Source organism: Pteropus vampyrus, unplaced genomic scaffold, assembly GCF_000151845.1.
Source record: "Pteropus vampyrus isolate Shadow unplaced genomic scaffold, Pvam_2.0 Scaffold523, whole genome shotgun sequence".
Taxonomy (NCBI): Eukaryota; Metazoa; Chordata; class Mammalia; order Chiroptera; family Pteropodidae; genus Pteropus; species Pteropus vampyrus.
The window spans coordinates 511,637-522,519 of record NW_011889304.1 but is presented as its reverse complement, the minus strand read 5'-3'; the positions used below and the strand labels follow the sequence as shown (position 1 = coordinate 522,519).

The following is a 10,883-nucleotide window of genomic DNA, read 5'->3' as shown; positions in this document are numbered from 1 at the left end:
TGGGCAGCCCCGCAAAGCCCAACCCGGTCAAAGCCCTCTGAGTCACGGGCCCCGCCCTACCAAGCCGGACGCAGCCAGAGGCCCGGCAGCAGCGTAGACTACAGGACCGGCGGACGTGTGAGAGAGGTGGTGAGAGCCCGGACTAGACTCCCTCTATACTCCATAATCCCGGCCCTTACGCTCCCAGATCCAATGAGACCCTAAAGTCCCGGCTTCAGGGGTCCCCTAGGCTCATAATCTTAGATTGTCTGGGCCCCGTTATCCCGCCCCGGAGACTCCTCCTCCCTCCGTCTCAGGATCTAAAATACGAGCCCATGGATTTGAGAGGTACCCTGTAAATTCCGCCTGGGTGGGGCCTCCAGAAGCACGGTCCTAGGTCCATGCTTCTAATTCTAATGGGGAACCCTGTTATCCTGGACCCGGGGCTTACACGCACGATCTTAGACCGGATCCCACCGACCCAGCGTGAACCCTGTAATATCGATGTTGGGAGTACCTAAACCTTCAAGTTCACGTTCTGAATTTCCAAAACCCTGTCCCGGGGTCCTCTAGGCCAAGGGTCTGATCCGCGCCCCTGACCCGCCCAAGACCCAAGGTCCAGTTCTTGGGCTCTGGGGCTCAGATTCGAGTGCCTAGACAGGTCCAGGATGCCTAACACCAACTTGGAGCTCCCGAGAACCCCACCAGACCTGGATCCCTACCCTTAATGATGCCCTATGTGTAGACTCAATCCAGGGTCCCTCAAGTCTGAAGAGGACCCTTTGGATCCGTAGGGGGTTTCAATCTGATCCTTCGTCCCTATCGCACCCACCCGAGAACTGCCCTCCCCCAGACCCCATCCCGAATTGATTCTTCAAGTTCCAGCCGGAGAATAGGTCCCCGCCCGGAGGCCTCATATTACTCTCCCCCGTCCAGCTGTCAGAAATGCGTATATTTGTGGAGAGGGGGCGGGCTCGGGGTGAAGAGGCCACCTGACCCCTTTCTCCTCCTTAGGAATCTTGGGTCGCAGCCATGTTCCTGGTTAACTCATTCTTGAAGGGCGGCGGTGGCGGCGGCGGGGGAGGCGGGGGCTTGGGTGGGGGCCTAGGGAATGTGCTCGGAGGCCTGATCAGCGGGGCCGGAGGAGGCGGCGGCGGCGGCGGCGGCGGCGGCGGTGGAGGCGGCGGTGGCGGTGGAACTGCCATGCGCATCCTGGGCGGGGTCATTAGCGCCATCAGGTAGGGCGGGGCCTGAGGGGGCGGGGCTTGGAGGAGGAGGCTTGTCCAGCAAGAATAGAATGGGGTAAACTTGACACTGACCTAGAGCCTTAATTAGGCTAGGCCCGGCCTGGCTGGGAGGCGGGCTTTGAGGGGGTGGGCCCTAATGAGGCTGACGGCAGTTCGGGGGGGCGGGGCTCGACTGGGAAGTAACCTGACTGTTGGGGAGCCGCTATCTGACTGATGGGTTCCGGCCGGGCTTTGGGAGGTGGGGCTTACTGGGGCTGGACACAGCCTGCGTCCGCTAACCTGGAAACGAGCGTTAAGTGGGCGGAGCCAGTGAGGCTGGGTGTCACTTCATGGGGCAAGGCTTGCCTTACGGGCAAGGCGTCGCCGACCTAGGTGGGTCAATGAGAAGGTGCACCCTGAAGAGGCCGAGGCCCACTGGGATAGGAGTAGTGTTCTTCAAGGGGCTCGGCCTGGCCAGGAACTGGCTGGATTAAAATAGAAAAATGTCCTGGTGGAGGTAGGGCACGTTGTCTAATTTCCCTAATTAGGGGCCTAATTAGTCTTGGCCACTGAGCAGTGATTCCTCGAAGGGGCGGGAACTAAGGGAGCTGGGGTGGGAGGAAGACACAAACATTAGGAAGCCCTAGTGATGGAGTAAGTCCCTAGACCAATGGGACCTGAGGAGAGTGGGGCCCAGGGAAGCTGGGGCAGAACTTTTATGAAGTAAGCCCTGGAAGGGGCTGTGTCTATTGAGGAGTCTGCCATTGATAGCAGTGAAGCCTACTGTGGGGCAGTCCTGTGAGTTTCCTCGTAACCAGGGCAGGAAAGATAGGGACAGGTGAGGACAAAGACAGATAAGGCAGGTGGAGAGGGGCAGGCTGGGGTTTGGGGTGGTTGGGGTACTGGGATTGGCGCTGCCCTTTGGAGGTCCCGACCCCTGGCACTAATTCCCTTGTTTCCCTCCAGCGAGGCAGCTGCGCAGTACAACCCAGAGCCCCCGGTAAGCTGCTCTTCACAACCGGAGACCTCTCTTCTCACTCCGAGGCCTTTTTCAGCAGCCCCACCCCCTTTGGAAAAGCCCTACTTCCTCTCCCTCTTATGAAATCCTTTTCATTGAGTCTCTCCCTTGTCATGTCCTCAAACTTAGCTATTACCCACTCCCTATTCAACCACCACCTCTCATTCCTGTGATCACTCAGTCTCCCATCCCACTCTGACTTTCCCACGTAGGGCTGTACTGGCCAGAGTACTCCTTCCCCTACCTGATCTTAGATCTCCTTCTGCAGCCCCCACGCACCCATTATTCCAATATCGAGGCCAATGAGAGTGAGGAGGTCCGGCAGTTCCGGAGGCTCTTTTCCCAGCTGGCTGGAGATGTAAGTAACCTGGAGTCCCCAGACCTGTCCTAACCCTTCCATGCCTTCCCTTGGGTGGCCCTTGCATATACACACTCAACCATGGCAATCCCAAAGTTCCCATCCTCCTTCATGACATGCCCAGACCCCTTTCAGTCACCCCTGATCCACTCCTAACTTCTCCCTGCAGGACATGGAGGTCAGCGCCACAGAACTCATGAACATTCTCAACAAGGTCGTGACCCGGCGTGAGTGATGACAGGGTCAACACATAAGGAAGGTTTAAAGTCATGGCAGCTGGGGTAGCTGTGACCTCTGGCCTCTGACTGTCAACCTATCCCCCACAGACCCTGACCTGAAGACTGATGGTTTTGGCATTGACACATGTCGCAGCATGGTGGCTGTGATGGATGTATCCTTGAGGGCAGTCTGAAGGAGGCCTCGGGTGAAGAGGGAATTTTCTGAGAGCATGAGTGAGAGCCAGGATGTAGCTTTCATACCCATATATATGGACAGGCATACAGTAGAACATATCACTCACCAATGGACATGTGGCGATAATAACAGCTCTCATAGCTGGCACTTAAATTTATTTCATAGCCACCCTGTTAGACATAGACAATTATTATATTCCATTTTGTGGGTAAAGAAACTGAGACTCAGAGCGAGGCAATCATTTGTCTGAACTTAAATAAGTGAAAAGATAGGAATTTGGACTTAGGTCTTTGAGACTTGAGAACCCAAGCTTATAACTGCCCTAGGTGTGCACACATGCATGTATACATGCATATGTGTACAAGGGTACACCTATATACATGAAGATATGGGAAGACATGAACAGGAACACATATGTCTTTGCACATGGGCCAGTTATTAGCTGATCTTGGATACATGCACACAGCACGTAGGGCAGTGCAGACATATACATATATTCACATCACATGATCACATACATTTGTGGCATAGGTTTAAACAATTCTGGCTTAGCAAGGTTACTGAGCCTCTCTGTGCTTCAGTTTACCTGAAGTTTGCCTGAAGTTTGCCTGGGGTGAACGATAATGGTGATGCTGAATTAGAGCTACATGCAAAAGGCTTAGCACAATGCGTAACACATAGTAAATGGTCTGTACGTGTTAGCTGTTACTGTGATCTTACGCAGATAGATTTTTCAGCTCTGAATTTGTTTCTGTTTTTGTGACTGGGGAATAATACTGGTGGAGCTGGTGTACTGAGGATTTAGTGAGAAAAATGATGTTCCTGAGAAGCTTAGCACTGTCTGATGTGTACTATGTAATCTGGTAAGTCTTGGTCATTGTTGTTATTGAGTGAGGATATATCACGTGCCAGCCCCTGAGCCTAAGGGCTTTATGCCCATATCTCATTACTCTTTGATCACAAACCCAGCATTTACCCACTACTGTCACCTCATTTCCTCAGAGCCTTTGTTTTTTTTACATGTCCTAACATTTAGGAAACTGAATTACTATCTAGAATTTAAGAATTTTATAAATGAAGAATTAGCAACTATTTTCAGGTGAGGAATTTGTAGTTTGGAAAAGTTCATTATACTTCCACATGGCTGTGTTTAAACAGATTCCTTACCATTTAGAAATATAAAGTAAAATATATATGGATACAATAAGAAATAAAGCCACACCCAAGGTGACATGACTAGGCTGAGATGGGAGCTGGAGTTTTAGCCCAGGTTACCCTGATTGGCTGCTATCATTGTCAGGCACACAGGGTGTACGATGAACGCATTTGGGCACAACTATTCTTAACACCCTTCCTCCAGAGTGACACCACAGGCAAGCTGGGTTTCGAGGAATTCAAGTATTTGTGGAACAACATCAAAAAGTGGCAGGTGTGTGGTGACCTCTGAAACTCCTAGCATGAAGACTCCCAAGCCATGGAGATGCTATGTCTCCAGATGCTCATCAGTTGAACCCCAACCTCCCTGTTCCCACAGGCCATATACAAACAGTTTGACGTTGACTGTTCAGGGACCATTGGTAGTAGTGAACTTCCAGGGGCCTTTGAGGCAGCAGGTATGGCTGGTGGGGCTGAGGTTTGGATTGGTGAGGCAGCCCCCACTGAGCTGGTCCGAGCCTATACTCTGGGGCTGGGAGTGAGTTGGGCAGTGTGGCCCCCACACCTGAGAGACTAAACCATTGTTAGGGTTCCATCTAAATGAGCATCTCTACAACATGATCATCCGACGCTACGCAGATGAGGAAGGGAACATGGATTTTGACAACTTCATCAGCTGCCTGGTCAGGCTGGATGCCATGTTCCGTAAGTGTCATCACAACTTTCTTCCCAAGTGGAGATTTTATTTGTTCAACCTCCATTAGCCAAGGTCTTTGAACCTAATCTTGAGGTGGGCATTGTTAGGGGCACAGCAGTGACCGAAACAGCCTCAGATCCTGCCCTTGTGTCACTCACAGTCTAATGGAGGAGAGGCAGATCGTCAGAAAATGACAGCTCAGAGTGGTTACTGCTGGGATAGGGGATGTTCAGGGCAGAGTGATAGGGGGCAGAGGGGAAGCTCAGGGCATAGCAAGTTTAGATTTGTAATTGGGGAAGCTGCAACGGCTTCAAACTTAAGAGACACCTGATGCAGCCTGAGGGGCCAAGGAGGGCTTCCTGGAAGAAGGCACATGTGAGTCAAGACCTGTGGGGTGAGGAGTGACCCCACTGAGAGAGTGGGGAAGAGTGTTGCAGTGGAAACAGCCTGTGCAAAGGCCTAGAAAGGAAAGAGAGGTGGTGCTTTTGTTTTTTGTAGGACTCAGTTCAGAGTGCTGAAGAGGGGGTGGGATGGGAGACAAAGCTGTGAGGAGGAGTCGGGAGGGGCTGGATCATGAAGGCTCTCTTGAACATGAATGCACTGAATCCTGCCCTCACAGATGGGAGTTTTTGTCCTCATTTTATGGAAGAGGAACCTAGGGTTCAAAGGAGGCATAATTGCTTACTCACAGCCACTCAGTGAGGAAGTTGCAGAGTCAAAATTTGAACCCAGACCTGTCTGAGAGAGTTGAGTGAAAGGAAGTAGGAGCATCGGGCATGGTCAGGGCTGTGAATGCCAATTTCGGGTGCTCAGACACTGTTGGGGGCATTGGAAAGCCACAGCAGATTCTAGGCAGGGGAAGGACAGGATCAGGTTGGGCTTTAGGAAGAACTCCCAAGAGTCCAGGGAGGACAGTGCATTAAGAGCACGGGTAGAGGAAAAGGGACAGGTATATCAGGGATGTGAAGGGAAGATGGGAGTGGACAATAGGGCAGATGATGCCAAAAGTCACATGAGAAGGCCCGAGAAGTAGCCATTGGACTTATCAGCAAGAGTCAGTAGTTACTGCAGAGAGTGCAGTGTCTGGACAGCAGGTGTGTGGACACCTGAGGGTGGTAACTGAGCAGTACACAAGAGGAAGCAAAGGTATTGTGGGTACCTGTTTGCTTAGGTTTGGCTATGGGTGAGGAACATGGAGTTTCAGGGCATGAGTGGGAACCACGCCAGACTGTAGGTCAGGAAGTGGAGCTTGGAGAGCCTCCTTCTGATAGTCTGTTTAAGCTGGAACTGGGGGGCTTAGGAGTTGGTAGGAGGCTGGGACTTTGGCAGAGAGTGATGTGGGGCACACAGATCGGTTATATGGAGGCTATTATTGAGGTGAGTAACGGCCTGGATTTCAATCCCAATTTCCTCACTTTCTCACTGTATGAGCTGGAGCACATCACTTCTCTGTGCTTAATTTTCAAATAACATTTATCTCACAGAATTTGATTAAATGAGTTAACACATGGAAAGCACTTTATGCAGTGCTTGGCCAGATAAGGTATTCAATACTAGTCATTATATCATCATCCCATATATTAGTATATTTGTATCCTAAAAGCCAATCACCTCAACCCTTCCCTTCTCCTATAGGTGCCTTCAAATCTCTTGATAGAGATGGCACTGGACAAATTCAGGTGAACATCCAGGAGGTAAGAACTCTCATCCTGGGATGTGGGCTCCTAGCAGGAGACCCTTCCCCTCCGCTGTGAATTGGGCTCCCTTCCTCCTATTTCCCCAACAATCCCCGGGTGAGGGCAGAGAAAGGGCGTCTGCTATTCCCAGGTTCCCTGCTCCTTAATCTCTGTGCTTTCCTCTCCCCAGTGGCTGCAGCTGACCATGTACTCCTGAATGGGAACACCAGACCTCTCCCCTCATCACTTTGCTGTAGGAGTCACCTTGGGCTCTTTGGTCACTCCCAGGGCCAATCCTGTCTGCAGTCATGTCCTCGTGGGTCCTGCTGATCCACCGGCCTTTCCGTACTCGCAGTCATTGGCACCCAGCTCCTCAGTCAACAGCCAGGGCCCAACATGTCCTAATATGTCATGCCTCAAGTTACCCCTAGCTCTAAGACACTCTAACACACCCTTGCCCCATGGGTCACCCCACCCTCCGGCACACCCATCTCACACCCTCTCGATAACCCTTCTAATGCATCTGTGCCAAGCCCAACACTCACCTTGCTTCCAATCCCCAAGGGCCATTCTCTAAGTTCTGGGAGGATCACTCTGGTCCCTATGCACCCTGGCACACCTGTTCACAGTTAACACCCAGGCAGCCAAACTCCTGGCTATAACAGGCCCACACACCCCAGTGCCTTTGTATTCTGCTCCCAGGAGGAAATAAATGCACCCCAGTTGCTGCTGTCTCTGAGATTTGCCTCCTGTTATGAGAGTTGAGGGGTGGCTCAGGCTCTGTCTGGAGCGGACAGAGTTCTGGGTCCTGGGTGTGGGGCGGTGGTGGTTTTGACCATCTTCATGTCTAACCCTAAGGCTGGATCTGCATGTCTCATAGTCCTTTTCTTGTCTTTTTTCTCATACTGGATCCCAGTTGAGCTGTAGCCTCATTCTTGCTGAAATGCCTAACAGGTCCTATGGAAACTGAGGCTGGGACCCAGAGGCCTGGGCCATCTCTGTTCCTGCTGCAAGAACAGGTCTGGTGGGAGGTGTCAGTGTCGTCCCTGGTTCTGTCCCCCAAGGCCATGTTTGCCCCACTCTCATCTTCTGTGCTTGAATTTGTCCTCACTTGCCTCTTTTGTCACAACCATTACTTAGCATCTTCCTTCCCGCACTTGGGCTTCTGTAGGGAGAGAGGCTGCTATCCCAGGATCCAGAGCCCCTGTCCCACTCAAGTACACCACCCCTGATCCCCAAGCCTTGAGGGGCATCCCAGGGGTGCCATTTGGGGTCTCCAACCACTCTGGGAGGGCTGAGAGGCAGTGACATCCTAGGAAATAGCCCTGGTCCAGCATGAGGGACTCAAGGCTGGGGCAATGGGCTGTTCATAGGACTGAGATCACTTGCTACTGGAAGGACGGGCTGAGGGGCACATACACAAAGGCCAGAGCTGGGCTGGGTTCCTCAAGAAGCTAGCCCATTTATTGATGTTGATCAAGTCCCTCAGGTCCTGCAGGCTTCTTGGTCTCACTTTTTGTGGGGGAAGGAAGCCCAGCCAAGACAGTACAAGCTGTAGACGGTGCCTAGGGAAGGAGTGTAGGGAATACAGAATGAGACACTAATCGTTTTGCTGAACCACACACCTCAGGCTTTTAAGCTTCTCAGCAAATTACCCTATCACCAGTCTAGATCTCAGCCCCAGTTCAGGCTCTAGCTCCCTCCCCAAACTGCACTTCAGGTGGGGAAATCCATGGTCCTTGATCCAAACCAGGCCCTGAGCTTTGTCTTAGCTCCAGCCTGGGACCCAGACCCCCTCGTAGGACAGAAGCCCAAATCCTAAGGAGCTCCCTCCCTATTTGCCAGCCTGGACTCCAGTACCATCCCCAAACCTGGCCAGTTTAGAACCCAGTCCTCTCCCTAAATCCCCCAGCTCATACGCTAGTCGGTTCTCTCCCAAACCCCAAGCTGGGAACCAGCCCCTTCCTCACTCCAGCTGGAGCTGGCCTCTTGAAGCTCAGGCCGAGCCTCGCCCTGCACTCACCTCCCAGACACAGCGCCATGGTCAGTCGGTACAGGATGTTGTCGGTTCCCCCGCCCTTCAAGTGCACCGGGAGGTCATTGTCCTCCTGGATGTTTGGGGCGTCCAATAAGAAAGGGGTGCTGGCTCTGGCGTAGACGTTGTCCCTCGCCTCCCACAGGATCGAGCTCGCAGCCTGGGACCTCCCCTCATCCCGCCCCCACCCGGCCTACCTGGAAGAGTTTCTGTTTCTCTGCTACTCGGTTCTCCAAGCGGTTCCGGGTAGTTGAGCTGAAGGAGCGCATCAGTGTCTGGGAAACCTGGTGGGGGAAGGGGTTGAAGGGTTTTGGAGGCACCGGGAGAGGCGTTTGGAAGTGGGTCCGGCGGGGGGAGAGGAGATGGTCCTATGTGACCGTCCCAAAGGCAAGATCAGAATTGCTAGCACGAGTGGGGGAAGGGGTCCTGTCAAGAAAGGCCCAGAAAGGGACTCGCGCCCAGAAGGGTCTGACTTGGAGGTTACCAGGCTGTCTAGAGGGTCCTGGAAGAGGAGTGGACCCAAAGGGGAGGCTCATGATTTGCGGGTCCAAGTCCCGAGACATTTTTTTGGGAGGAGGGTTTCCTGGGAGAAGCCCAGGTCCTGGGAATTTCGGGACTTGATATGGGGTACCAAATGTGGTTTCCAGACAGCCTAAGAAATCCAGAGGAGGGGAAGGGGTATTAAATTCCAAGTGCCTGGGTCCCAAGGTGTTAAGGGATCCCTGGACGAAGGGGGAAAAGTTCAGACCCAGGGCTTTGGGCCATATTGGGAGTCCCTGGTTGTCTCAGAAGCTCTTGGATTGGGAGGTGAGTGGTGGGGGTCCCAAGCTGTTTAGGAGGGAGTCCCGAACCCTGAAGGGGGCTCACGTTCCAAGGCCCCAGATTCTGGGATGTTTAGGGAGTGTTGATCGGGGTTAAGGCTTTCAGGGTAGGGGCCCCTGCCCGGCCCATGGGGGCCCTCACCCGCAGGGCCCTCATTCTGCGTCCTCTTCTTCGGCTGGAGTCACCTCCCCTCTCAGCCCAAGGACATACAGTGGCCTCCCCACCCCGGGAATCCCAGGCCACGCCCCGGCGCGCCACACGACACCGCTGTACTGGGATCAGGAAAGTGGGGTGGAGGCCGGGGAAATCCGGGCCTGAGAGGATTCGTCCAATAGGCGCGTGGAAAAGACGCTCCAACCTCGCTCCAGCCCCCAATGGTTGAGGCACCCATCTGTTACTCATCTAGGAATTTCCATTGGTCCAAGAGGAGAGGAGAGTAGTACCAGGGATTATATTTTTCTTTGTTTCTGCGGAAGTATCTGCCTGGGGCAGGTGCGTTTTCTCTCACATTTCATCCCTGCGGGTTGGTATTGGAGAGCGAGTGAGGTCGCAGGTGAACTGCGGTTGGAATTCCTTGTTCTATCTACGAAGACCGAATGATTGCACCTCCGAGTCTTAGTTCCCTTATTTGTAACGTGGGGCTAAGTCAGAATCTTAAAGATTTGTTGAGAGCATTACATGAGAGTATAACTGGCTAACAATTGTAACTGAGCTAATGAATATTGCACAAAAACAGCTAAGAGCCGTTACTTTTACTATTTTCTACCGGCAATGTTCATATATAAAATATTTTTATATTTAGTTAATTTTTGTTTTATCATGGAAAATTTCAACCACAAGCAGAAAGGTAAAATGAATCTCCATCTTGGCTCCATCACCTGCTTCAGCATTTATCACCATTATAGTGTTTGTTTGTTTTTTAAAATTTTTAAATTAAGTTTATTGGGGTAACATTGGTTAATATAATTATATAATTTTCAGGTGTACATTATCATTTGAACCATTTTTCATGTTTCTCCCCACTCAACTCTTTTAATTGGTGTATTTTAAAGCAAATCCTAACATCGCATTTTATATTTACATATGTCTAACATACAAGGACTTAAAAAGGAAAATCCTAACCACCCACAATTTATGGATTGAATCTGGGATTAGAAGAAAAACCATTAAATTTTTTTTCTATTGTTAGTGGGATAATGGGTGAATTTTAAATAAGGTATGTGGATTAGACAATAACATATCAGTACTAATTTCCTGATTTTGACGGTTGTATAATCGTTATGTAACAAAGTTTTTAGGAACTACATGCCGAATTATTGGAGAGTAAAAGGGCATCATATCGGTAACTTACCAAAAAATAATTAAGAAACAAGTTATATATCTGTATTCTATCTGATTCTAATTCTGTCTGATTCTCATGAGCAGCCAGGGTTGAGCTCAGTTGCTCTAATAGTTTTAGCAACCAGCGATAATCCTGGCCTAGTCTAAAAGGTTCAAACAATC

The 10,883-nt window shown here is 51.2% G+C and overlaps 2 protein-coding genes across 4 annotated transcripts; one reads left to right on the top strand and one right to left on the bottom strand.

Moving 5' to 3' along the window:
- Positions 1–7,262, top strand: CAPNS1 (calpain small subunit 1). 3 transcript variants are annotated; one of them, XM_011383545.2, is made up of 11 exons: positions 1–129; positions 994–1,217; positions 2,172–2,205; positions 2,492–2,581; positions 2,751–2,808; positions 2,908–2,972; positions 4,356–4,424; positions 4,530–4,608; positions 4,739–4,855; positions 6,483–6,541; positions 6,714–7,262. In XM_011383545.2, exons 2-11 carry the CDS (start codon positions 1,012–1,014, stop codon positions 6,738–6,740), a joined length of 804 nt encoding a protein of 267 aa, XP_011381847.1. In that variant the 5' UTR covers positions 1–129; positions 994–1,011; the 3' UTR covers positions 6,741–7,262. The 3 variants fall into 3 exon arrangements, with proteins under 3 accessions (XP_011381847.1, XP_011381848.1, XP_011381846.1); XM_011383546.2 differs by having other exon boundaries at positions 13–126; XM_011383544.2 differs by having other exon boundaries at positions 93–327.
- A 688-nt stretch (positions 7,263–7,950) lies between these two features.
- Positions 7,951–9,673, bottom strand: LOC105307875 (cytochrome c oxidase subunit 7A1, mitochondrial). Its single transcript, XM_011383543.2, has 4 exons — positions 9,522–9,673; positions 8,756–8,842; positions 8,547–8,631; positions 7,951–8,088 (listed from the first exon to the last, which is right to left on the bottom strand). Exons 1-4 carry the CDS (start codon positions 9,534–9,536, stop codon positions 8,033–8,035), a joined length of 243 nt encoding a protein of 80 aa, XP_011381845.1. The 5' UTR covers positions 9,537–9,673; the 3' UTR covers positions 7,951–8,032.
- Between the last annotated feature and the right edge of the window lie 1,210 nt (positions 9,674–10,883).